This window comes from Parastagonospora nodorum, assembly GCF_000146915.1.
Source record: "Parastagonospora nodorum SN15 chromosome Unknown scaffold_34, whole genome shotgun sequence".
Lineage (NCBI taxonomy): Eukaryota > Fungi > Ascomycota > Dothideomycetes > Pleosporales > Phaeosphaeriaceae > Parastagonospora > Parastagonospora nodorum.
This window is the reverse complement of record NW_001884582.1, coordinates 92,981-115,497: the sequence shown is the minus strand read 5'-3', so window position 1 is coordinate 115,497 and position 22,517 is coordinate 92,981. Positions and strand designations below refer to the sequence as shown.

At 51.1% G+C, this 22,517-nt stretch overlaps 7 protein-coding genes across 7 annotated transcripts; 5 read left to right on the top strand and 2 right to left on the bottom strand.

Moving 5' to 3' along the window:
* Window positions 1-445: 445 nt before the first annotated feature.
* On the top strand, window positions 446-2,641 carry SNOG_14851 (hypothetical protein). Its single transcript, XM_001804970.1, has 3 exons — window positions 446-901; window positions 1,256-1,911; window positions 2,141-2,641. Exons 1-3 carry the CDS (start codon window positions 530-532, stop codon window positions 2,466-2,468), a joined length of 1,356 nt encoding a protein of 451 aa, XP_001805022.1. The 5' UTR covers window positions 446-529; the 3' UTR covers window positions 2,469-2,641.
* A 991-nt stretch (window positions 2,642-3,632) lies between these two features.
* SNOG_14849 (hypothetical protein) lies at window positions 3,633-5,740 on the bottom strand (the record flags this gene model as incomplete). The annotated part of the gene is made up of 7 exons (XM_001804969.1): window positions 3,633-4,202; window positions 4,258-4,387; window positions 4,439-4,493; window positions 4,840-5,134; window positions 5,250-5,465; window positions 5,520-5,646; window positions 5,697-5,740. The coding sequence occupies 7 exons, from the start codon at window positions 5,738-5,740 to the stop codon at window positions 3,633-3,635; spliced, it is 1,437 nt and encodes a 478-aa protein (XP_001805021.1).
* A 553-nt stretch (window positions 5,741-6,293) lies between these two features.
* Window positions 6,294-7,474, bottom strand: SNOG_14847 (hypothetical protein; the record flags this gene model as incomplete). Its single annotated transcript, XM_001804968.1, has 5 exons — window positions 6,294-6,331; window positions 6,353-6,581; window positions 6,741-6,935; window positions 6,974-7,243; window positions 7,346-7,474. The coding sequence occupies 5 exons, from the start codon at window positions 7,472-7,474 to the stop codon at window positions 6,294-6,296; spliced, it is 861 nt and encodes a 286-aa protein (XP_001805020.1).
* A 499-nt stretch (window positions 7,475-7,973) lies between these two features.
* Window positions 7,974-11,072, top strand: SNOG_14846 (hypothetical protein; the record flags this gene model as incomplete). Its single annotated transcript, XM_001804967.1, has 9 exons — window positions 7,974-8,059; window positions 8,110-8,948; window positions 9,044-9,067; window positions 9,334-9,758; window positions 9,940-10,003; window positions 10,173-10,424; window positions 10,469-10,552; window positions 10,648-10,760; window positions 10,995-11,072. 9 exons carry the CDS (start codon window positions 7,974-7,976, stop codon window positions 11,070-11,072), a joined length of 1,965 nt encoding a protein of 654 aa, XP_001805019.1.
* Window positions 11,073-11,978: 906 nt separating this feature from the next.
* Window positions 11,979-12,764, top strand: SNOG_14845 (hypothetical protein; the record flags this gene model as incomplete). Its single annotated transcript, XM_001804966.1, has 4 exons — window positions 11,979-12,048; window positions 12,102-12,127; window positions 12,272-12,649; window positions 12,732-12,764. 4 exons carry the CDS (start codon window positions 11,979-11,981, stop codon window positions 12,762-12,764), a joined length of 507 nt encoding a protein of 168 aa, XP_001805018.1.
* Window positions 12,765-13,179: 415 nt separating this feature from the next.
* SNOG_14844 (hypothetical protein) lies at window positions 13,180-15,731 on the top strand (the record flags this gene model as incomplete). Its single annotated transcript, XM_001804965.1, has 3 exons — window positions 13,180-14,573; window positions 14,895-15,385; window positions 15,487-15,731. The coding sequence occupies 3 exons, from the start codon at window positions 13,180-13,182 to the stop codon at window positions 15,729-15,731; spliced, it is 2,130 nt and encodes a 709-aa protein (XP_001805017.1).
* A 4,481-nt stretch (window positions 15,732-20,212) lies between these two features.
* On the top strand, window positions 20,213-22,121 carry SNOG_14842 (hypothetical protein; the record flags this gene model as incomplete). Its single annotated transcript, XM_001804964.1, has 7 exons — window positions 20,213-20,755; window positions 20,813-20,901; window positions 20,954-21,085; window positions 21,137-21,194; window positions 21,226-21,353; window positions 21,416-21,690; window positions 21,745-22,121. 7 exons carry the CDS (start codon window positions 20,213-20,215, stop codon window positions 22,119-22,121), a joined length of 1,602 nt encoding a protein of 533 aa, XP_001805016.1.
* Window positions 22,122-22,517: the final 396 nt, after the last annotated feature.

The following is a 22,517-nucleotide window of genomic DNA, read 5'->3' as shown; positions in this document are numbered from 1 at the left end:
CTGACTTGCGAGGCGTTCACGAGGACCATCCCAGCCCTCGTCGAATGGGGAAAGCCACAGCAGGCGTGAGCAAGCGTGGGGCAGGAATGCCGACACCCGCACTTTCCTTCACAAGCTGTCCGCAAGCTCTCCGCAATGGCAAGATGCTCTGTATATGCTGCACATAACTATGAACACAGCGTCGATGACTCCTCTGCACGCCCGCGCGGCGTCGGATACATGTCGCGCGCGTGCATCAGGGCTGCTTCAGGCCTAGCCCGCCCCAGCCTCACTCCCGCACAGCCCACGCTGGTCGCGAATCAAGGTCACCTGTCGTCATGTGCAGCTCGAGTGGGTCCATGCATCCTCGGCGCCTTGATAAGAGCTCCCATCGCCATAGCTACCCGCCCCAGCTCAAACACCTCCCCATCATCTCTCCTCCCCCACACCACACGCCTCTCTCTCCTTCTCCCTCTCTCCATCACTGTTCTTTGTCCCTCTCCCCTTTCCCATCTACACAACTCGCTGTGCGAGCCAACCAACCGCCATCATGAGGTACTCCGCCATGTCGCTGCTGCCGGCCCTCGCCGCAGCATCGCCCATGATGCAGACGGGCACCATCCACCAGGGCGCTGCTCCCATCATGTCCACCACCAACGCAAAGGAGGTGCCCAACTCGTACATGGTCGTCTTCAAGAAGCACGTCAAGGAGAGCCACGCAAAGGAGCACCACGACTGGGTGCAGAGCATCCACACAAAGAGCGAGAGCGAACGCATGGAGCTGCGAAAGCGCTCCCAGTTCCCCGTCACAACCGAGGTCTTTGATGGCCTCAAGCACACATACAACATCATCGGTGGCATGTTTGGCTACTCGGGTCACTTTGACGACGAGACCATCGAGGCCATCCGAAGACACCCAGATGTAAGTTGCACTTCTACCCATTTCCTGCATCACGAACGCCTGTCTTGCGACCTCGATTGAGAGGCGAGTCTGGTTCTTGGCAGCTGCCTGGAGGATGGGAAGAGACCACAGGACAGCTTCATCTGAGCTCTCATCTCGTCAGCATCCGACAGCAGTCGAGATGAAAGACGAAGAACTCAGAAACAGCTTCCGTGGTGCTTCTTCGCCACGCGAGCTCTCCCAGCCTCCAGCGCGCCACTTCCAAGGCGGGGCTTATCTCCGCAGGCAGCTTCCGAGACACGCAATCAGTCGCAATCACACTTGTGACAATAGACACTCAGGTACCCGCAAGTGAACCACGCTAACGTATCCCAGGTTGACTACATCGAGCGCGACTCCGAGGTCCACACCATGGGCGGTGACAGCCACGAGACCGAGAAGAACGCTCCCTGGGGTCTTGCCCGTATCTCTCACCGTGACTCGCTGAGCTTCGGTACCTACAACAAGTACCTCTACGCCGCCGACGGTGGTGAGGGTGTCGATGTTTACGTCATCGACACCGGTACCAACTACAAGCACGTCGACTTTGAGGGTCGCGCGCACTGGGGCAAGACCATCCCCAACGGCGATGCCGATGAGGATGGCAACGGCCACGGCACTCACTGCTCCGGCACCGTCGCTGGAAAGCGCTACGGTGTCGCCAAGAAGGCCAACGTCTACGCCGTCAAGGTGCTCCGCTCCAACGGCTCCGGCACCATGTCCGACGTCGTCAAGGGCGTTGAGTACGCTGCTCAGGCCCACACCAAGGCCGTCAAGGAGGCCAAAGACGGCAAGAAGAAGGGCTTCAAGGGCTCTGCCGCCAACATGTCTCTTGGTGGTGGCAAGTCTACCACTCTTGACCTCGCTGTCAACGCCGCTGTCGACGCTGGTATCCACTTCGCTGTCGCTGCCGGTAACGACAACGCCGACTCTTGCAACTACTCCCCTGCTGCGGCTGAGAACGCCGTCACTGTCGGTGCCTCCACCCTGAACCGATGAGCGTGCGTACTTCCTCCAACTTCGGAAAGTGCAACGACATCTTCGCCCCTGGTCTCAACATCCTTTCCACCTGGATCGGCTCTGAGCACGCCACCAACACCATCTCTGGTACCTCCATGGCCTCTCCCCCACATTGCTGGTCTCCTGGCCTACCCTCCTGGTCTCTCCAGCCCTTCCAATGGACTCTGCCTTTGCTTGTTGCCGAACATCACCCCCAAGAAGGCTCAAGGCCAACCTCATCTCCATCGCCACTGTCGGTGCTCTCTCTGACGTCCCCAGCAACACCAAGAACATTCTCGCATGGAACGGTGGTGGTTCATCCAACTACACCGACATTGTCGAGCAGGGTGGCTACACCGTCAAGAAGGCCGCCGAGAAGGACGAGTCTGAGTTCCGCATCGCCATCCCTTCCCTCTCTGAGATCGAGAAGGACATTGAGGGCGAGTACGAGAAGGCCAAGGCCGCTGCTTCCCGCACCGGCTCCAAGCTTGAGAAGCTCGAGCACGAGATTGAGGACTTTGTCGCTAGAGGAGATGACCTCGCTCTTTGACGAGTTCAAGCAGCGCGTCGCTCGCGAGTAAGATGGCTCAAGCATGTGAAATTGCTTTGAGACATTGTATTCGCATAGGTATTGGAGGGACGGATTATGGCGTCGGGGTTTTTCTCTTCTACATGGTGCACATTCTTCGTATCTTCATTTGGGAACTAAGTTTTGAACTGTAGGGCATACATTATCTAGGAATGGTAACACGTGAAACACCACCTTCTGTTTTTGATTCGAACTTGGTGTGAAGTTTGTGTTTGATATCAATATTGTGATTTATGATGAGACATGATGGTAAGGTTTTCTAATAACCGTTCACCACTCCACTGGAAGTATAGTCCTGGATGTTTGTGTTGCCGTGTGTAGTATCACACTGGCGTAACTATCACCAGACAGCTTTCTCCTTGGGTCCCTGTGGAGCTGTCTCGGGTATATATGAATACTCGTTACAGTGTGTGAGAGAATTCAGTGGACGAAGTGTTGCGCCGGAAATGGGCGGAGGTGTTGAGGGGAGTTTTGTGCGGAGAGAGGTTGGGCGTGATGGGATGTGAGAGGAGGTGTACAGAAGGGGTGTGAGAGGAGATTTTATGAGGCGTAGACTCAACATGTACTTATAAGATGGAGGGTGGAGTCAAGGTGCTGAAGATTGAATTTGTGAGTGTATATGCGTGGTGTTGGTCTATTGGGGTGCGTGTGGGGTTTTTTACCGGGATGCATGATTTGGTGCCTGAGAAGATTGCACTACTGTCCAGAGAAGACTGAATTCCGAAGCTGTTTTGTGGCGGGGTGATTTCGAGTGGGATTTGGTACAGTAGGTTGTGAAGTAGATGGTAGAGAGATAGAGTAGAGTGGAACGAGGCTAGTGGAAGAGGTATGAAGTGTTTCGTCACTAGTTGGGGTGAATGCATGATGGGAGGAGCGGAGGAGAGAGATTGGATCATCTGGCGAATTCGACTAGTTGCGGTATTGCTTCTTTCGCATATTGCTGAAACGACTTGTACTGCTACCAATTCGGTTCTGCTCCACAGGCTTGCCCATTCTGACATCGTATGATATGTTCTCACGCCTTATCGGGCCTTTCATTCTTTCGCACTCGCATGAAGCTTCCGGGTCTTTCAATGTCGGCGAATGCCACATACCTGCATCTAGGTATTCCACTCGGGTAGTAGACTACTGCTTTAGCAACTCAAGCATCATCTCCGGCCGCTTCATCAAGAATGTCTGAATAGTCGGCTGTTTCATCAACGGCAATCTGTTCTCGACGAGCGTCTTCTTCACGATCGATCGCAGGCCAACGTCCTTATCTGGGGTTGAAGTGAAGACGTGTTCGGCCACGCTTCCGAAAACCGATGACATCCAGAACACTTTAGATGCGCAGTCAAATTTCAACTTGGCTAGGTCCTGGAGCCCTTGGACATTGTACTTGTCGGCAAGAGAATATAGTTTCGCGTGCAAGAGGAGTTGGTCTTCGCCTCCCTGGAGTGTACCGGGTACCGGCTGTCGCGTCTCGGGTGGACAAGATGCGCAGGTGAAGTTGCGGCACCTGCACTGGCAGTGCCAACTACAGGCGTGGTGAAGGCAAAGAACCTTCTTGCAGGTGTTGAAACATGAGTGCGGGAAACTGGGCACTATTTGGCCGATGAGCTTCGGGGTGTATTCGCCCGTGTAAAGGAACTCAAGCAGAAGCGCGATGATCTTGGGCTCGTCTTCAGGTAGGTTGATCGTGCCCTCTGCTGCTTCCTTTTGCCGAAATCAGTCAAGCGCCGCCCGGAAAGTTCATAGAAAGTACACTTACCCTGCCAACTGGAAATCGCTCGGCGCGTTCGAAGAAGTCGCAGCGCGAACATACAATGGCCTTGTGGACCTTGTGCGTCTCATCGCCGCAGATGATTGTGAGATCGGAGTATTCGCCGGAATTGAGGAGACTGGCGTAAAGTTAGTGATTGCCCAAGCGCGCGGAAGGGGTCTTCGTGTACTTATCTACTGAGGTCAGCAGCTGTCCACTAAACGTGGCGGCCATGGCGTGAGTTCCTTGCGAAAAAGTCGTTGTTGGGAATTGTTGTTTTGGAAGGTGATGGGGTCGGGGTCATGTCAGAGGAATGTGAAGACAAGGAAGGAGCTAAGCTAGTTCAGATTTGTAAGGCTATCACAAGTGAAGGTGAGGTAGGGCCGCCGACAACTTGTATCTAACAACCTAACAACCAAACTCTGCGCCAAGTTCTGATAGCGCTCATTATCGCTGATAGCTCAGCGCCTATGCTGTTCGTACTTGTACACATGTTCTCCGTCCTTCAGCTTCCATTCCGTTTACCGCCGTCATACGCCTTCTCTCAAGCTTTAATCCATCCTAGATCCTTCGCGCGCATCTTGAGTAGACCAACAGCTAGACCGTTGAACTCAGTGAGTAAAGCCTCCACAGCAGGCTTGTTGAGTAAACCCATGTGCTGCGAAACTATGTTGCTGATGGCATTCCTCAAGCCTTTGTCGTCTTCCGGAGTGGTACTGAAGGCGTAGTGGGCGGCGGGAGCGAAGTGCTTACTGTCCCAGTACTTGGCAGAGGCTCGCAGAAACTTCTCGCGGGCGAGCTGCTTGAGACCAATGACATCATACTTGTCGCCGATTTCGTACATCTTCGCGTGGAGGAGGAGTTGCTCGGCATTGCCATCAGGAGACGGTAGGGCAATGGGTCTGGCATTAGGGCAGCCAAGATTCGCACACGAAATCCTTGCACCGTGGGCCGCAGGATCTACAGTCAGGCTCACTGCCGCAGGCGTGGTGGTCGCACACATTACGCGCCGCACAGCCATTTGATCCACAGGTATGCGGGAACTTGTAATGATAGTAGGAATCGCGGTCGCCGGTGTATTGGATCTCGGTGACCTCAGCCGAGCATCCGCCATCGGGTAGCTTGGGATCATACTCTCCACCGTACAGGTACTGAATGAGGAGATTGACGACCGCCGGTTCATCTTCTGGAAGATCAATCTTGCCCTCGCTGGACTCCTAGTACACTAACATCAGCGTAGGTATCCCCGGCGGTCATCTCGTTCAACACACCTTTCCAGGGAAGTTCTCTGCGCGCTCGAAGAAGCCTGACCGAGCGCAGACTATCGACTTATGCACGTTGTACGTGTTTCCTTTGCAGGTGATTATGAGATCAGAGTACTTTCCGGTATCGAGAATGCTGCAACGCGTTAGAAACGTATTCACGAACAATGAGCGCGTGCTAATTACCTCTTCAGGGTGCCAGCGAGCTCATCGCGAACGTTGTCTGCCATTGTGCAAGTTGAGCCAAAACTCTTTCGAAAGCTGGTGTTGAAACGTGAGTGCGCTAGGAGCCGCTATATTGATCTTGAGTAACGAGCTACCTCGTTTGCTCTTTTCCCCTAGCGCGGTGAGAGTGGTTTGCTCTTTTCCCTTAGCGTGGTGAGAGTGGAATGAAACACGGCGGCGACCCACGGCACTTCACGAGATGTCGAAAACAAGTTCAGCTGGTTCCATTTCCTTGAGGCCAATGAATCCTATCAATAGAATCTTTAGCTAATTGAGCAACGAATTCTGATAGATTCATGTCCTGAATCATCGGGAGTTTCTCCGTATGTCATATTGCCACCCGTACGCGATGTTTTGCTTCAGTTATGCACCCCACTGCCCGTGTAACTTGGTGCTCTTGTATTGGAAAAGTCCACCCCAACTCCTTCGGCCGCATTACCAACAAGCTTGCTGCGAATCCATTGACTTTATAGATCAACGCGGCCATCTCCGACTTGCTCAGAAGCTCTATGCCCGTTGACAGAAGCTCTATACTTGCGCGCCAGACGCAGGTCTAATCTACCCCACATCCTTCGCCCACAATTCCAACAAGCTTGCTGTAAGTCCATTGAACTTACGAATCAATTTGGTCATCTCCGGCTTATTTAGAAGCTTCATGTGCTTCGAAATGGTCTTGGTCGCCGGCTGCCTTAGACCCACATCATACTCCATCGTGGTCGTGAAAGCATTATGTACGGCCTCGGGGAACTCCTTGTCATTCCAGTATTTCCGGCGACTCCGAGAGAACTTCTCAGCGGCCAGATCCTTCAAGCTGATGACTTGGTACTTCTCTCCGATTTTGTACATCTAGGAGTGGGGCAGAGTTTGCCACGCTTCGTTGTCTAGCGCCTTGTAGTCAGTGCATTGCCGGCAGGTGAATTTCTTGCACTTACATTTACAGGCATGACTCAAACACATGTGATGCGGGCAAACGTTGCAGTGGGGGCTGTGGCAATAGTTGCCTACGCAGGTGTGTGGGATCTCATAATGGAAGTTGTTGTTCTTCTTGTTGGGTGCCGGCGTTGAAGCTTCCACCTTTTCGTTGTCTTGGAGATTTGTATTGTTCTCTACCTCGTAAAGGTACTGCACTAGAGCCTTGACAGCTCGAGGATCGTACTCGGCGAGATCAACCTTGCCTTCTTCATGCTCCTTGCCTGGAACCTGCCGGCCCTTTCGAAAAAGCCGGATCCGCTACACACTATCGCCTTTTGTACGTTGTATGTGTCGTCGTGACATGCAATAAACAAATCAGAGTACTTTCCATTGACAAGTAGATCCTTGAATGTCGTGTGGAAGGCATGTTGAGCGATGTTGGCTGCTTCTATGATGAAAAAGGGGTGAAGCAGGTAGGCCGAGTTACTGAGAGTCGAATCGAGGAGTCGAGAGTGTGGGATCGAGCAAAGTGTTTTGAGGGTTTGGGGGTGGTGTGAGATGTAGTTGGCACAGAAGCTTTCATGGCACGAAGGGGACTGCTCATTTGTGTTCCACGCGATAAATGTGCACGGTCCTTGAGATCATTGGGAATCGGGTTGCTACCTGTGACCTGGCCAAGATGAAGTGAATCATCAGACACCTTGGAAGAGACAAAGATCTGAAGTGTAATGTCCCTGCTTCGTCAAAGCTGCTGTTGTGAGTCGGAGGAAGTTAACGGGTGGCGCGACGGCGACTCCTTCCACTGCAACTGCTACCACGCTTCGCATGATATTCAAAGCAATACTAGAACTCTTTACCTAGAATACATATCATCTTCCATTTTTCGATTACCTTGGTCCTCGTTACGCATGTTCTTTTGCGCATGTAATCGTTGTTCTGCGAGACGACCTCGATAAATCAGCAGTATCATTCTAGCTTTACGTCAGGCATATCTGGAGTATCGTTGATCTCAAAACGCTATCGCGCGTGCGCCCTTAGACTATGCTGGTCTCGGAACATGCCTCGCTACTCCATGCCTTTGGTGGGCGGTCGTATCCTAACTTGCTGACCGGTTTTCCTAGCGAACATAGGCATGCAACCTGCAACGAATGAGAGTTCGAAACGACACAAGACTGCAGCCTTGTTGCATATTGCCGCCCTGTACCACTCCACCTTCGCCCTTTGCAGACAGCCACCACATCTGGTAGTCAAATTCTTTCTCCATATATGTATCTAGGTAGAAAGTATGATTCAGGTATCACGCAAACGTCCCGGAGCTCTAACACGATGGCTTCCAACAAGAGTCAATACCACCATTACATACCACGGTTCATCCTGAAGCAATTTTCGCATGGCAAGGTGGAAATAAAACGGTTAGCGATGCCCTAAACCCTTGTGGATTCGATTTCTGATAGCTGTACAGGGGTGTATTTGATGACGTCGTGAATGTGTGCGAATTACCATCAGAACAGTTCCGCGCAAGACAGGTCGGAAAATGTTGCGGTAGTCAAGACCTCTACTACGATTCGAACACTATTGATCCGATGAGGATCGAGCATCTCTTTAGCAAGTTAGAGTCTAGAACTAGCATGGTCTTCAGTAAGATACGAGACGCTGTTCTAAAGAATCTCGAACACATCGATATCTTGGAGAAAGACGTTCAGACGCTATTCAGCTTCATGAGCATCTCTCCCATACGCTCGCAGCAGTACATCGATAGCATAAAAGACGTGCGACGCGAAAATGACTTTTTGTGGAAAGAATTGGAGGACGAGTACCCCAAGGGAGGCCGGCGGGGAGATACACGCGAAGTCTGGCTTGCTCAGTTGCTGTATCACCTCGAACACAGTCACGAAGAAATGCTCGCTGATGCTGCTAAGAGTAAAGAAAACGTCACAGCAGGAACGTATAAGCGCTTTGTGGAGACGTTTGCTCTGCAGATTTGGAAAGCAGCTGATGGATACGAGTTCTTCCTCAACGACAGACTGGTCGATTTCGAAGGCGATACAGAATACGGATTAGGAATGAGAACGAAAGAGACAGGCCCAGAACTAATCTGGATGACCAAAGAAGACTTAATTCATTTGGTGCTGCCAATAAGTCCCGAGGTAGCTGTCATCTTCTGCGATGAGTCGCGTTGTTGGGAATCACCTTTCGCCGACATGATGCATCGAGCGAAAATACCATTCTCGGCGAACAGCCTTTTGGCGAAAGCACCACACAAAGAAATTGTAGATGTTCATGTTCCGGAGCGGAAGAGGAGTAGAAAAATATGGCCTGCTACAACGGCGTGGAGGGTCAGCATTGGCACTCTATCTCGAGAACAACATAGCATCATTGCTTCTTATTCTCTGAAGTCATGCCCCAAGCTGTCGTTGTTGGTGCGTAATAGAGGAAAAAGTTCGAGAAGGATAAAAAAGAACTGGAAATATTCGCCGAGGAGCAGGCAAAAAGGTGGAAAACACAGGGATTTTCTTTCACCGACCCGGCACATCTTTTACCCATGGATATATCGAATCCAAGCCGACAAATAATCGAAAAAGTGGTAGACGAGCATGAAGCTGCTTTCGCGAAGATCATGGGCACTTATTGCACGAAGGCAAGCCGTTGCGCAGAACGAAGGAGAATATATACATATCGTGGCTAGCCATACGTACTGTTGGATTCACGTCTCCACATGCTTCGACGGAATCTGCGAACACTGCCGTCAAAACCGCTTTCGAAGCCGCTTACCCACCGCAACACTCCCAGCATCGCAAACTCCTCACTGTCAACTTTATGGCCTTTTATAATCACGGCATCGACGAAGAAACGTTTAGTCAATTGTCTTTCGCAATCGACACAAAAAGCCGCGAAGTCCAAAGCTCAAGCAGTTTTCGCGAACATTGGGAGGCCTCTCGGGTCAATGTGGAAAACCCGCCTATGGAGCCGCTAGCCGGCAATAGCGAACTCTTACAGAATCCAGCTTTCCAATCGGTTATGAGAGCTGCATGCGGGTTTGAGATCCTCAGTTGGATGTTTGAGGAACGTCAAGATATCCTGGCTACTTTCATTAAGGATCTGGCGATTCCCGTGCATGAGTCGCGTCCGGAAATAATAAGAATCAGAGGAAGATGCATGTAGTAGCGGTCGTTGGACTATCTGAGAAAGGGCAGCTGCTTGAATCATCAAAACTGGGTAGAAAATGGAGAGATCGTGTGAACACAAAAGAAGAAGAAATGTTGAGCGCCAGAACGAAACTCCACTGTGGCAGCCACATGACCCAATCTTTCCTGCCTTCTCCATCGGCAATTCAATGAAGACCTACGAGACTTGCCGTCCGTTTGAGTAAATCTCGTTTCGGATGTGAAGTATATGTCCAAACGTTGTCGCTAATTGACATGTCTCTCGTGCGCCCCTGAGTACTCTTGCCCACTGAAGATTTGCATCCACGGGCGATGAAATCATCATAGAGATTAGAGTGAAAGGACTGACACCCCCAAAAAGGCAAAGATCCTTACGACCACCAAACCACGATCTACCACGACTTGGCTCTAACGGAAGTCTGGATCGGTTGTGCTGCAATTAATATCGGCAACGTACTCGACAAGGATGTTTACAACAAGGTCAGATCCTTGATTCCCGAAGCCTGCAACGATAACAGCCACTGGCTCCACTGCAATAAAGAGGAGGAACATAACGACCTCCACATCGAAACCAGCTACGTCAAGGACATTAACAGTGGCGAGACCGGATCCAGTGCGTTTTCACTCCAGACTGCCTGCGACTACTAACACACAGAGCTGAATTTGGCGTCAGGGTTTCTGGACAATGGACCAAGGTTGCCCAGCGTGATGTCCTCAGGGATGGTCTTGCGATAATCTTGCGTGCGTCTGATTTTTTGTAAAAGCATACCAAGCACACACTGATAGCATGTCAGAGATGCTTAGCATATCAGGTTACAACTGCTACGACGTCCAAGGCCACGGTAAATTTTGCAACGCGCCCGACTTCATCCGGATCAACATGCCCAACTCGAAGAAAGGCGGCAAGACTGATGGAGCTTGGATGCGGTTGGATCTATCTGGCGACAAGGTAAGAAACGTAACTTGTGCACATGACGCTGTTCTGACCTTGTGCGCAAGTGTACAGCGAAGTCAAGTGCTGTCAGAGTCGCAGGGATGTCGATTGGGTTGTGGACTCTGTGAAAGGAGAGTTCCTATCTCTTTTTGATGCCGACAAGCAGTGGAGCCGCGATGTCAAGTGCCTTATCTATGGCAGCACAACTGTGAGAGCTGCGGTTCTTACTGCGATGCTTGCGGCTTCTAGTACCCTAAACTGGGTTGCCCGACGTGCTCATGGGTCAGCGTGAACCGAACAGGGTTTATTGAGGCGACAGAAATTTAGATTTCGGCGTTTGTATATCCATGTGACAAGAGTAGAAGTAAGGTTAGAGCGTTGCGGATAACATAGATGGGCGTGGTTTAGGCTGTCGTCTTTCCGCTGAAGGATGAGTTGGCTGTCGGACCGCATAAGACATGTTTTAACGCCACCATAAAGCCCACTACATCCTGCACACAATGTGAAACTTGTAGCCTCGATAACCTTATTGCGAGGACGTGTGCCCAAAGGATAATGCTGGAAGAGCTACCGGGGGTGAGGGATGGGAAATTTGCAGATTCTTGAATGGACATCATGGACACTCAGTATATCTCTCTAAAGCCTGAAGATCACTCAAAGTTGGGTCGAAGGATTAAGAGATTGAATTAGAGAAAGAGAAGGAGTGACGTGTTCAGTGATGGCGGACAATGAAAAAACATAATGAGAAGGCATGTTCTATAAAGCCCGATAATGGCATGCACCATGGCACTGATGAATATGTACACGTGCCGTTATTTTCTAGATGCCAGCCGGGCGTTTAATAAGGAAAGCGCATTCAAGTCCGATGGAAGTTACCTGCTGGACATAGCCGTGAGACGCCGCAAGGCCCGTTCCACGACGGACCGCTGACATGCTTTGCAGCATATCCGCATCAGTCCTGAAGGCACTATGGTCAAATACAGTGCATGAATCGCAAGACCCGGCCTCGATGATGCGCAAAAGGAGGTCGGGGCTGACGCGATGGAAAAGAAGGCAATTCTGGGCGGTGATTGCGACATCTTGGGGGCTGCCGAGACTTATGAAGGCGACCCCACCTGCCGCCCACCTAAACATCCTGCACTCTCTCCGCGACCGACGCGCCGAACAAACTTTCGCGACAATCCGAACAATACCTGAGTCGTCGCTCTATGGGTCTGAAAATAGTCGACCAATATGCCAGAGTCACCAGATAGTGCTGGCCTCGAACCGGCCGCCAAGAAACAGCGGCGACGACCAGTAAATGGTATTTGCGCTTTGCGCCCACGTCATCGCGTACATCGGCTAACTGTCCTGCAGCATGTACAACTTGTCGAGCACGCAAGGTATGCTAGAATGCCTTTCCTGCTCCAATGTATTATCGACACTACGACATTCTTCGCGTGAAGAAATTACGCGTCTTTGTCGCGATCATGACTATGACCACATCCAGCCACTCACGTGACAAGATACTGATGATCTGCAACTAGGTCAAATGCGACGAGCGCGCGAACGGCTGTCTCAACTGCGAAAGACTACAGTTGGACTGTGTACAGAATGGTCTGATTGCTTCCGCAGTCAAAAGACCGGGGACTGCTGTCGAGCCCATCATCGGCATCAAGCGGAAACGAACTTTCCGATCCTGTGTTCCATGTCGAGAGTCCAAGGTCAAATGCTCGGGTGAAAGACCGAAATGCAATCGTTGCTCGCAGCGGCGGACTTCATGCATGTATGATGCCGAAACGAATGAGCCAGCCTGGGTGCAGAGTATTGCGGCTTCTACTGGTACACCAGATGGTGCTATGGCGACTACGCCTCAGGCGCCACAAACACCCCGGGATGCCTTCACAAACATGCCCGATCCACAAGTAGCAGATTGCCCGCCTGCGCTGACGTGGTGCGTACAGGAGAGCTATCAATAAAAAACGATCACTGACTATGTTCGCCTAGGCTGTTCACCGCACAACTACCGCCTCGAGCTAGGCTTCATGCTCTGGTAGATGCTTACTTCAACAATGTACATCCCAATAAGAGTCTTTGCTTTCGAGCACAGCCTTCTTTTATTCGTATGTTGGATGAGGGCAGCTCACAGATCTTTCAGACAGGCACTCTTGCACGTCATGTGTGCATAGGCGCAATTCTATGGCACTGATTGGAAGTGAGTTCGTTGCACCTCTTTCCAATCCCTCATACGGTTCAGCTGGGCGTTCAGGTGGGCAAAAATAGACGAGGGATATGTTTTTTCGCGGACTACAGCAACATTTCGATCCACGAAAAAAAAAGTTCTCATCATGATACAACGACCAAGAAAGCACGAGTAGGGAAAATTACCGCTGGATGCATTCTTGGCTTACTGGCTTGGTAAATTCGCCATGGCCCCATGCTCTCCAACTCAACAATGAAGTGTCAGCGGACATACTCTGTAAAGAAAGAGGGTGGCAGTCCAAATGAAGCCTCGGTACGGGAGTCTCGGAGGCGATTGATGTGGGCTTGCTACATGATCGATGTCTGGGCCGGCAGTGGCGTAGATCACCTCACCATCCTCAACGAGAAGGACCTGAAGATTCAACTTCCATGCAACGAACGGCAGTTCCTCCTTCAGATTCCCGTTGTTACAGAACGCCTCCAAGAAGGGGACATCATCGACTTCATCCCGGCCGAGGACATTCCCGAGAAGCCCAAGGAAAACTTAGGAATGGCAGCATACTACGTGCGTATTGTCAGTATATGGCGACGAGTATTACGCTTCGTGAAGCACCTGGACGAAGAGCAACCTCCGTGGATGTCAGGTTCTGGGTTCGCTTATCTGGTCAGCGACATCCAGTCTTGGCGTCAGAGCCTTCCGTCATGGCTTGACTTCTCGGCAGATAACATCTACATTAGGCGCGAGTCGCATCAGCTGGGCGCGTTTCTCCTGATCCATTGCATGTACCATCATGTAATGTGTGATGTGCATCGCATCGCGCTCCCAGACCTTTACAAACATCAGGAGCCCTTCGTATTCCCTCCAGAACAACGAAGCTTCGTGGATCACCTGCAGTCTGTTTGCTTCGATCATGCGCAACAGCTGTCCGTGCTTGTTTCGACAATACTGCAACATGGTGTTAAGCACTTTGCGGACTCCATCTTACCCTCTTTTGTGTACAACAGTAGCCGCATCATGCTCTACTACATCGCTCGCATCCTGGACTTCTCAAAGCCCAATGCAAGCGTAACTATCAACCGGGCAATTGAGCTAGTGCAGCAGAACAACAAGGCACTCCGCGAGATGACACTCATGTACCCACTTGCCGAGACCCTATGCCTCACTACCGAGCGCTGGCTTGAGCAAGTACGAACAAGTTTGGCACGAGGCCATGCAACAACCTACATTGCTCCACAAGATCCGTCCGAGAATGAGGCGCGGCGGGTCGTTGGCGCACCTGGTGCCGGTCCTGTTGCACTCAGACAGCCCAGTCCTGGTCTATCAGCGATATCGCCGATGGGAGAGAGCATCCCAGGCGAGTCGCCGACGCCTTCTCAGATCGTGACCAACGGGTTTGGGTTCTCTGGGGCCACACCTCAAGATCTGTCGCCTAGCTTGGCTGCTCTGCCTGGTCTCTCGGGTCGCATACCCGATGTCAACAGCGCATTGTACGCTTCGTCCACTGCGAGTAGTTCAGACCAGCCTGTCTTCAACCTGGATGATCTCCAGAACTTCTTCCAATGGTCGGCTACCGGGGATGAGAATGCACAATCCACCGGGTTCGAGGGGTTCGGGCCGCTTGGATGGGCAAACAACTTTTCAATCATGTGATGTCGCACACGGATCACGCTGGTGCCTAGTTTCAATGCTGTTGAGACATTATTTGACATTGTTTGTACACGTAGTTTGTCACTCTGTGCAGGCATCGAAGCTGACGCTACGCTAAGGATGGCATCCTACTATAAAGTACTCAGCTACTACACGCAAATGTTTTCACACATTCTGCACAACATCGCATCACATTTATCGATAATATCACAACCTGCAACACCAATTCCGACCCAAGCATAAACCGAACAGAGTTGCAACACAATATCCACGAAATCTAGCATCAATCGAGCGATAGGGAGAATGTCTCAAGAAATCAGACCGGAGGAGGCGGACAAGGGCGCGTATCCTGCTCAGATTTGCAAGCCGAAGCCAAGCCGCGAGCCAGACTGTCATGATGTGGAAGGCTTCTGTTGTGCTGCATGTGCGCAAAAGTTCTGGACACGATTCCAGAACTTGCCAGCTGAACTTCGCGAGATGGTGTACGTGCGCAGCTTTCAGGCTCTCCCCAATATCTCAGTCCCGTCGTCTACAGAACTCGGGAGCAACTCCTCACGCACGCCTGTTGTGCCTCCAGTATGCTATGTCAACAAATCCGTGCTTGCTGAATCGCTTCCAGCTATATTGGCTTCCGATGGCAAGGCCATTGTTGTTCAACACCATCTTGGATTGGAAGTGTTGAGCAAGTTCTTGGCTCGGGTGCCCGATGAACGAACGATCAAGAGCGTACAAGAGTTACACTTGCCATGGGAATACGCCTTCTCACCTCATCTTTACCCTGGCACTCTAGACCTACCCTTTGCCTGCCAAGGTTTGCGTACTCTCTCTCTCTACAAGTGGAGGCTATGCTCTGCCTTCACAAGGTTTACGAGGCAAACGGAGTTGTTGTACACACCTTTAATTCAAACACAGGAAGTGACGAGCTTCTTCAAGCTACGCCAGGTTTTTCGAGCTACCGATGCTTCGATCACTCACGATTCGGTGCTGCTGAAGGAGATCTCATGGCCAAGCAAGTGGGGTGCAAACCAGAAGACATCTTCGCCAACTTAGTCTCCGTTGCTTCAGCAGAGGCGGACAAGAAGTCGGCTGACTTCGAGCTAATGTTCAAATTCAACGAGTGGAGTGGTCAAGTCTGGGGCTTCTGTAGGTGGTCTTAGAGGAGACCAGAGAGTACTGCACCGTAGTGCAGGATAGATTCCCCACTCGCTCCCGTGTCTACGAGCTTGAGTGTTTGCTGTAAGAGTAAGATTGTCGCCTTGGCCACAGTGTTTCAGCGTGGAACCAAGTGTTCTTAGGTGGTAGTAGAGTAATTAAACGATCAGTGTTTTACCAATTAAATGTCACAAAAGTTCACGTTCCATACTTTCTATCCAATAGCCTGTTGTTCGTCTAGCTTTTACGTTCCAGTCTGGTACCGAGCTAAGCTAAGTGCTGCAACAATTTTGTGCGCGCTGTGCGGAAATTGAAGTACTATCCAAGGTTAAACAAGTCAAGATGTCTAACTTTGAGGTTTTCCTAGCACTCCATCGTGTACTGACAAGCTACTGAATATTTTTAAACTTGTGGGCATAGAATAGCTGCTCTATCATAGGAGGCTGAAGTTTAATAAGGTGCGAACAAATTATCAAGAGTTCGTTAATATCATTTCTGCATAACTCAAACCATCTTTGCAATCGCGATTGCATTGTTGGTAGCCTTGCCAAAAGAAAATGCGCAAACCTAGAGATAAACCGCAGCCACCAGAAAGGGTTCCTTAGTTCGGCCAGACCACCACTTCATATTGCCCGTGCCAGAACGCCCTCACCTCCAGCCCCGCCTTCTCAGCCTCAATCACGAACACCGGTGTCAATGTAGCCACAAGATCTTTTCGGAACGCCAATCCCAGATTCCTCCACTTGGGAAGGTAAAACTGCTTCTCTACAAGCGCGGCTTACACCCAGTCACAACTATCAACATCTGCCTGGAAAATCACCAGTGTTTTCAAATTCTTTGGCAAAACGTCCACGGCCGCACAGTCGCCGGACGCAACATAGTTAATGCTATTCGGATATCGCCGTAGCGTCCTGCAGTACAGTGTGTGAAATGTCTCGAGGAGCTCTTCATGTCTCAATATTAGTATTAAATCAAAAGACAGTAGTTTGGACTTCAGAATGTACATAAGACACTTCTTTACAGCGTTTCAGAGAATCTCACTCTTGGACGCCGTTTCCTCCAAGCACTCCACTTGCTTGCCACTGTGTATCCTGGAATGACCTGAGGGATTTGTGCACATCGCGATTGTTCTCCTCACGTGGTCGATTGCGATGAGCTCGAAGGGCACGTGCAACATCGCCGTGTAGATATGCATGTTCACGTACACTTGTGGTTGTCATACCGCCTTCGTAACTGCGCCAATTTGTTCTTTCGTAGATTGCAGCTTCAGCACCAACGCAAGTACTCGACGTACGATTCTAAGCTTCTATCAAACACATCGCAAGCTCGAAGCGGAAACCTTATTTGCTCGCTGACTGTTCAACTAGCTGGCTTACCATGTCATCCTGTTCTCCTCATGAATATGCATATCCATCCAAGCTGTCAGCATGAATATTGAACTAGACAATGTCGTGATGGATAAAATTAGCAATCTGGGAGCGCAAAGAAGCCCTGACCTTCGGTCGGTTGGTAGCGAAGGTACGTGCTCTCGATACCCGTATCTGTTGAACGATCGTGATGATCGTAAACCTTAAACGCAGATCAATAGCGTAAGACTTCTCGATACCTCAACATTTCTGAGCCGAGATATCCGGTGGTTATGGTGAGATAACCAAGGCTGCTTACCCTGAGTCTCATCACCATAGTCGAGCCGAGCTACCGGTGGTTACAGCGCGCTAATTCTCATTGCTTATCTGTAATGTTGCGACTGGAATCTAGGTGTGCATTTGATATAGTTGAAGGAGGTGTACCAAGAACGACATAGCAGAAGCGAGGTAAGTACTATAGTAAATGTGAAAGACTCCATTTTGGAGTATAGTTTCAGCGTTCAGGTGCGACAGCCTCTGTGCAGGCCCGGTGTTCCGGTTTCTAGTCGACGAGTAGACGTCTGCGGGGTTGCGGCAGCGTTGCGAGATTCGAGGCTGGCTGCACCCCACCCAAACCCGCGTCGCCCACGTCATCCTGCAGCAAACACAATACACCTCCAAGTTGCAACCACGCGCTGGGCATGCATCTGTACATTCTAGGCATGGTCAAAGACTTCATCTCCCGACCACTCTCGGCGGTATCGGTGCGTGCCGCCGAAAGAACCAACTGTTGTGGCTGAGCAAACTTGAGAGAAAAGATTGTATTGATCACTGCTCTTCTAATATATCAGAAGAGCTGGCTTAAATATACAAACAGATTACGGAGAAACGTTAGTCCACTTCCTGAGCTTAGTCAGCTCAGTCACGTGGATCAGCACTTCACTGTTCTCAGGTATCAATACTGCGACACCAACAGATCATGACGGACAGCTTCCCTCTCCGGCCTGAATCATGCGATACTTCCCAGATGAAGTCTGTATCGCATTATAGCCATGGTATCAGGACAAGTCGGAGAGTTGCACAGGATAGGGAATTGAGCTGACAGGTGGCATCTCGGAGGCGGAACTCTGAAACTGATAATTTTAGCACTCGTCGACGCGTCTTATTTTTCAACGATTCAATACTGTGGTTACAGGCAAAAGCATTGTACGTGGTCCTTGCACGGCAGGGGCTCTTACCAGGTAGCCGTGAGCCACCACGACACCGTAGAACTTTTTTTAAGATAGGCCATTAAACCGGCTTTTCAGACAGGTTCTGTACTGCTCTTAAGGAATTCAAATTTGAAGTGGTGTTGGATAAAAGTCGATTTTTCGGCATGACTGAGACCCCTGCCGTGCAAGGACCACGTACAATGCTTTCGCCTGTAAGCACAGTACAACAGTACAACGATGAACGATGCTAGTGGCTTACATTGCTATATTGGACGCAAAAGAGCTCAGGGACTATACTGGCAAACTACCTCCGATGGACTGCGTTCCGTAATCTTCGAGAGCCGCACTAGCTGGACTGTGGAACTATCGGGCTCCTCGCCTCGCAACAATTCCCCACGTGCCAATCCAACCAAGATTTACAGATTTACTTCATCAATTGCTGTGGGTAGTTACATGTCCAACTCCGCGTCGAAGAAGGATAGCCGACTATACAGCATAGCACGTGACGCTTCAATATATGAAGCGCCCATGTAGACAGGGCCGAGATTACAACGCTAAACCCAAAATATCACAAAACCAACACTACTGCGGCAGGAGATAAACAGCACTCTAAAGTATCGGAACGCCGATATTATTCGAGAAGCCAGACTGGCTTCGTTTACATCAGCCTCTGGTTACACTGTGCAGCCTGACCTAAGCCTTACAACACAGCGCTGACTGTGTTGCAGACGTTCCTCTCCAATGACGCGTCTGTCGGAGTATACGCCGCCAAATCTCGTGTTGCGATTATGCTGCCGAAATTCAATTTTCCACGCTCCTCCTTGGTTCCAAAAATACGTATACGAATGCTGCCGTATTCTTGCTGCTCGCAGAGGTTGGGCCCGCCACGCGTGATCCGCGCAGGGTGCATACAAGTTGTTGCATCGCAACACTGTGCTTTTCCTTGCCTATTTCGAGCAGAAAACGTCAAGTCTTCGTATCTTCGTATCTTCGTATCACAAGTTCTAATTCAGGCAAGCATGGCTTGCGGCGAAATCTCGCATACAGTCAGACGCTCCACTCTGCTCACGCTCAATGATTTCTGTACAATGAGATCATGTTTGGAGACAACAAAGGTGAAGTGTAGGCCGTGCACCTATCAGATTGCTCGCGACTCGAGCCCCAATCACCCAGATTAAACCCGGTTTCTGGTCGCTGCAGATTGCCACCTGACACGTGGGGTACTCGAGTGTACATCGGACTTCGGACCGGGGGCAACAGAGCCTCGATATCAATCAGAAGCCTGTAAACCTTATGGAAGCTACAGAGCAGCTAGTTTGCTGGCGGGATCTTGACCTTCCGGAGATTTGCGCGGCTGAGATTTTTCACAACGCACAGCCTGGTCGCCACACGGTCAATTCTATACCAGCTAGCGTTCGGTAGTTCGCCTTTGTATGTTCTGCTACCGATGTTTGGTCACTTGTATGTCGGTAGTGGGGCGCTGTTGAGTATTCGGGACGCCCTATCACAGCAGCACAGGACGAGCAAAACGAAATCCCACTAATATCGCTTCATTTAACCTCCGACGGACTAGATGGATGACACTCCGTGTAACAAGAAGCACGGGCGGCAGTTACCCTCGTGCCGCTTCAACGTTCACACCCTCCTAGGTACTGGGTTCAACCCATCAGTGCAGAATCGGGTTAGCTCAATCCACAGCTTGTATCTGAGCATAAATCTACGTCGGCATCATTTCGATCGAGATACACAAGTTGTGGGGCTTGGCCGTGAGAGACTGAATAAGACTGCGTCTCGCGGGAGCATTCATCTTCATCACACCATTCACCCCCTGCTCCACTTCTCTCAGCACCTTTGTCTCGAAGTCTTCACCCCTGTCCCAAGTTTTCCAGCACCATATTGCATTTCTGCATAGACGTACACGTCATCAGCATGGCTGACCAAGCGCGAGGTCGTCCTTCTCGTGACCTTAGTCACGAGTCGATTGATGACGCTGAGAAAGGCATGCACGTTAGCACAACAGAACTGACAGCACCGCCGCCGTTCGCATATCTCGGCCAAGAAAAAGCTCTCCGGCTCAACGCACATCCCTCACCGCTTTCGCCAGTACACGAGGGAATAACACCAAACCCCAGCACACCAGATCTTTCGCTATCATGGCCAGCAGCGAGCCCAGCAGTGCGGCGAGGATCAATCAATGCTACAGCACTGAAGACGACAGTTCCCGCCAAGCCCACACCAATCAAGAAGAAGATACCTCGATGGGTCCTGATCGACTTGTGGTTCAACACGTACCGAAAGTTCTTCACTTTCATCATCCTGCTCAACCTTGCTGGTATCATCATGACTGCGCTCGGCCGCTTTCATTACGCAGAGAACCACCTGGGGGCCCTGGTCTTGGGCAACCTTCTCTCCGCAGTTCTGTTCCGTAATGAGCTTTGGATGCGCTTTCTCTACATGGTCGCCATCTACGGCCTGCGAGGTGTAAGTTCAGCGGACCCTTTGATGGATATCAGCTAACCCGGCGTCTAGTGGGCGCCGTTGCGCGTCAAATACGCAGCAACTTCTGTCCTGCAGCACGTCGGCGGTATACACTCGGGATGCGCCCTTTCCGGCGCTGCGTAAGGACCCCTCTGACGATCTTCTAGCAACTAGGCTAATGTTGGGCTGCAGGTGGTTAGTGTACAAGATCGTGGACATTATACGCTACCGGGCGATTCAACATCCGGCGGTCATCGCTAGCGGCATCATCACCAACGTCTTTATCATTATTTCGGTGTTGAGCGCGTTCCCATGGATCCGCAAGTCAGTGGTTCTTTGTTCGAATATCACGAGTGATGACTAACCAACGAATAGTACCTACCACAATGTGTTCGAAAAGCATCACCGCTTTGTTGGGTGGCTGGGCCTCGCTGTAAGTCATGTTACCTCAAATAACGTTGTAGGGCACGACTAACATCCACAAGATGACCTGGGTATTCGTTGTCATGGGCGATGTATACGACATCAAGCGAGGCGAATGGCACACCAATGCGCACTCCCTACTCAGCGCCCAAGAACTCTGGTTCGCAGTGTTCATGACCATCTTGTACGTTCCCCAACTCCACCTCCCCTTTTCTGACTAACACTCACTAGTGTCCTAATTCCTTGGGTAACCCTCCGCGAAGTCTCCGTCGAAGTAGAGATCCCCTCACCCAAAGTCGCCGTCCTCCGCTTCGAGCGCGGCATGCAACAAGGTCTCCTCGGCCGCATCAGCCGCACATCAATCATGGAGTACCACGCTTTCGGCATCATCAGCCCCGGTCGCAAGTCCACGCACCACTACATGATCTGCGGCGTACAGGGCGACTTCACCAAGAACCTCGTCACGAACCCACCCAAGACTGTATGGACACGTGAGCTGAAGTTCGGTATGTCCACCGCCTCCTTTCCCACCCCAAGAAAATTGCTAACAATGTTTATAGCTGGTGTGGGCCACGCCTCCGCCATGTTCACCCGCGGCATCCGCATCTGCACCGGCACCGGCATCGGCGCCGCACTCTCCACCTGCATCCAATCGCCCAACTGGTTCCTCATCTGGATCGGATCCGACCAAGAACGCACCTTCGGGCCCACCATCACCGGCATGATTAAAAAGCACATCGAGCCCGAGCGCATGATCCTCTGGGACTCGAAGAAACGCGGCGGTCGCCCGGATACAATGGAGTTGCTGCGCGACACGTGGACAAGATTCGGCGCGGAGGTTATTTTCATCACGAGTAACAGTCAGGGGAATGATGAGATGATGCAGGGGTGTAGGGCGGAGGGACTGCATGCTTTTGGGACGCTGTGGGATTTCTAGGGGAGTGGTCGGGTGAACGCGAGGGTGTTGAGAGTTAGATTTAAACTTGGGTAGACTAGATGGGGATGGCGTTGCATTGGTATGGTGTTATGAGGAGCATTCAATTCTTTTTCTGGTATATACAAGTTATTCAATTCATGGCCGCTTCTATATCGCGTGACCATCTCACGTCCGTTCTGATCACATGCGTCACCGCACCGCCTTACCTAACGTGCAAATCACCTGCGCATGTGGGGACCATCTCAAGTCCGGTAGCGAGCCTGACAGACAGCTGCGGCAGCATGGATGTCACGGCTGCGCAGGAAGACTGCCGACAGGATGATCGACGTGGTTCATCAAAGCTGCCTATGTGGGTTGTGGGGTACCCCACATTCACCGTTTTGGTCGTGATGTAAC